This window comes from Polistes canadensis, unplaced genomic scaffold (assembly GCF_001313835.1).
Source record: "Polistes canadensis isolate GaletaPanama2010 unplaced genomic scaffold, ASM131383v1 scaffold_303, whole genome shotgun sequence".
Taxonomy (NCBI): Eukaryota; Metazoa; Arthropoda; class Insecta; order Hymenoptera; family Vespidae; genus Polistes; species Polistes canadensis.
Window position 1 is genome coordinate 126,182 of NW_014569850.1, and position 2,060 is coordinate 128,241.

At 29.2% G+C, this 2,060-nt stretch overlaps 1 protein-coding gene across 1 annotated transcript in view; it reads left to right on the forward strand.

The window, feature by feature from the left end:
• Positions 1-546: 546 nt before the first annotated feature.
• The window catches only part of LOC106791393 (protein gooseberry-like), a 12,771-nt gene continuing 11,257 nt past the window's right edge, over positions 547-2,060 (forward strand). The window contains exon 1 of the mRNA XM_014757007.1: positions 547-610. Coding sequence (XP_014612493.1) covers positions 547-610 — 64 coding nt within the window. The remainder of the gene's footprint in view (positions 611-2,060) is intronic.

Here is a 2,060-nt window from a genome sequence, read left to right on the forward strand (position 1 = left end):
TGCCCAGTCCGAGTCGAGAGTCCGTAGGAAACAGGTCCTCCTCGTTTCTATCTTCTCCGAAATATTATATTCGGTTGTTTGTTGGTTAATTAAATAACGTTTTTGAGTACTATTAAGTAATATTAATAATTAAGTACTCAGGGTATACGTAAATCGGTGTCTTCAATCGTGCAATTTGAAAATTTCTACGAAAGAAAATACTAATGAGAGAGAAAGAGAGAGAGAGAAGAATAAGAAGAAGAAGGAATCGTAATTTTGAGGACACGATCGAGTTTTCTTTGTTCTTTTCTTTTTTGTTTGAAAGAATTGAAGAAATTTCGTCGATTATAATAAGTGTTTGTTATATTATTGAGAATATTCTAATTCAGGGTGGACATATTAATTATAGTTGTCTGAATTGTTTTTAATTCTATTTTCTTTCGTTACTTTTTGGTTTCTTAATTAATAATACAATTAGTTAAATATTACGGAAAAGAGAAAAGTGTTCGGTGAAAACGTGGAGGGAGAAAATAATTTTGGCTTAAAGATAGATTAAGGGGGGTCCAGATGGCGGTCAGAGCGCTTAGTCAACATCGAATGACGCCGTATTTTTCTGGATACGCGTTTCAAGGTAAGATGATCATATTATATATATATATATGTCGATTGTTAATTAATATACTTCTTTTTATTTATATTACATATAAAACAAACGAAAAATTCTAAATAATCGTTCCCTCCATACAATTGTTTTTATTTCGATAATATCCTAACGATATTATTCAATTTTTTGAACGATCTCAAGCACCGATCTTTTTCGAAATCATTTTTCTTCTACTTAATGTACATGTTCAAGGACAAAACGATAGATGGTCAGACGTTTACTCCGAAACTCATTTAACGACTTACAAACAAGTTTTACAACCAACGATATAATGTCTGACAGGATTAGTTTCGTAACGAGTAAATAGGTATTTATTTATGGTACCTATAGAAAACAAAAGAACGATCTAAATTAACATTCGTTCATTTTCTAACATATAAATATCTGTCGGATAACCTTTGAAGATAATAACAAAATATATTTAAAATGTATTCATACTTCTTACATTTATCTATAACACACATTTGGATCTTATCATAAAGATCACTATTAAAAACTTTAGAATAAACAATTGTTACCCTCGATACCAAATACCGTAATATAATTCTAAGAACAGATATACATATATATATATATAACTAATAATAATTTATATTGAAAATTATCATTGATCTTATTTAAAAAAAAAAACTTTAAAATAATTAGTAACATAGGTAAAACATTCGTATCTTATTATAACAAAATAAAGAAATTTAATTGTACAACCACTACCATCTGCTTTATATTATACACATTTGACCTACTTAAAATGTTAACATTGGATTTAAATTATTACAAAAATGAATATATATATATATATATATAATATTGAAAAAAAAAAAACAAAGCAAAAAAGAAATCATAACGGAGTTAAGTTAATATTGTGGGCGTTGAAAGGAAGACAAGTTTGATATATCGAAAGAAAGAAAAAGATACGAAGATAGGAAAGAAAGGAAAGGAAAGGAAAAGAAAAAAAAGGTATATAAAGAAATAAAGAAAGAAAGAAAGAAAGAAAGAGAGAACTCGTGGGTACCTAATGTCCGATATCGAATTGGCCCCAGGCGACGGCGCGATGATTGAGGCCTTGCAACTCGGAACTCACACCGAACGCTAAGTACATGCATCCCTTGGCTGCACGTAGATAATCGCACATAGTCGTGTACACCTCTCTTCCTCTTGTAATTTCTTTAGAACCCTTCCTGGACGACCAACGACGACGCAAAGAATATTCAATCTTCTTGGACAAAGAGATTCTGACGGGTTCGATCCTTATCTGATCCTTAACCAAAGATCTTATCGATCTTTTCTTTCACGATCTTACCTTCTATACTTTTCTCTACTATCACGCTTAAATAAAATAAAAATCAAATATAATATATATATATTATATATATTATATAATATATTAATATAACTATTAATTAATTAAATATTAATA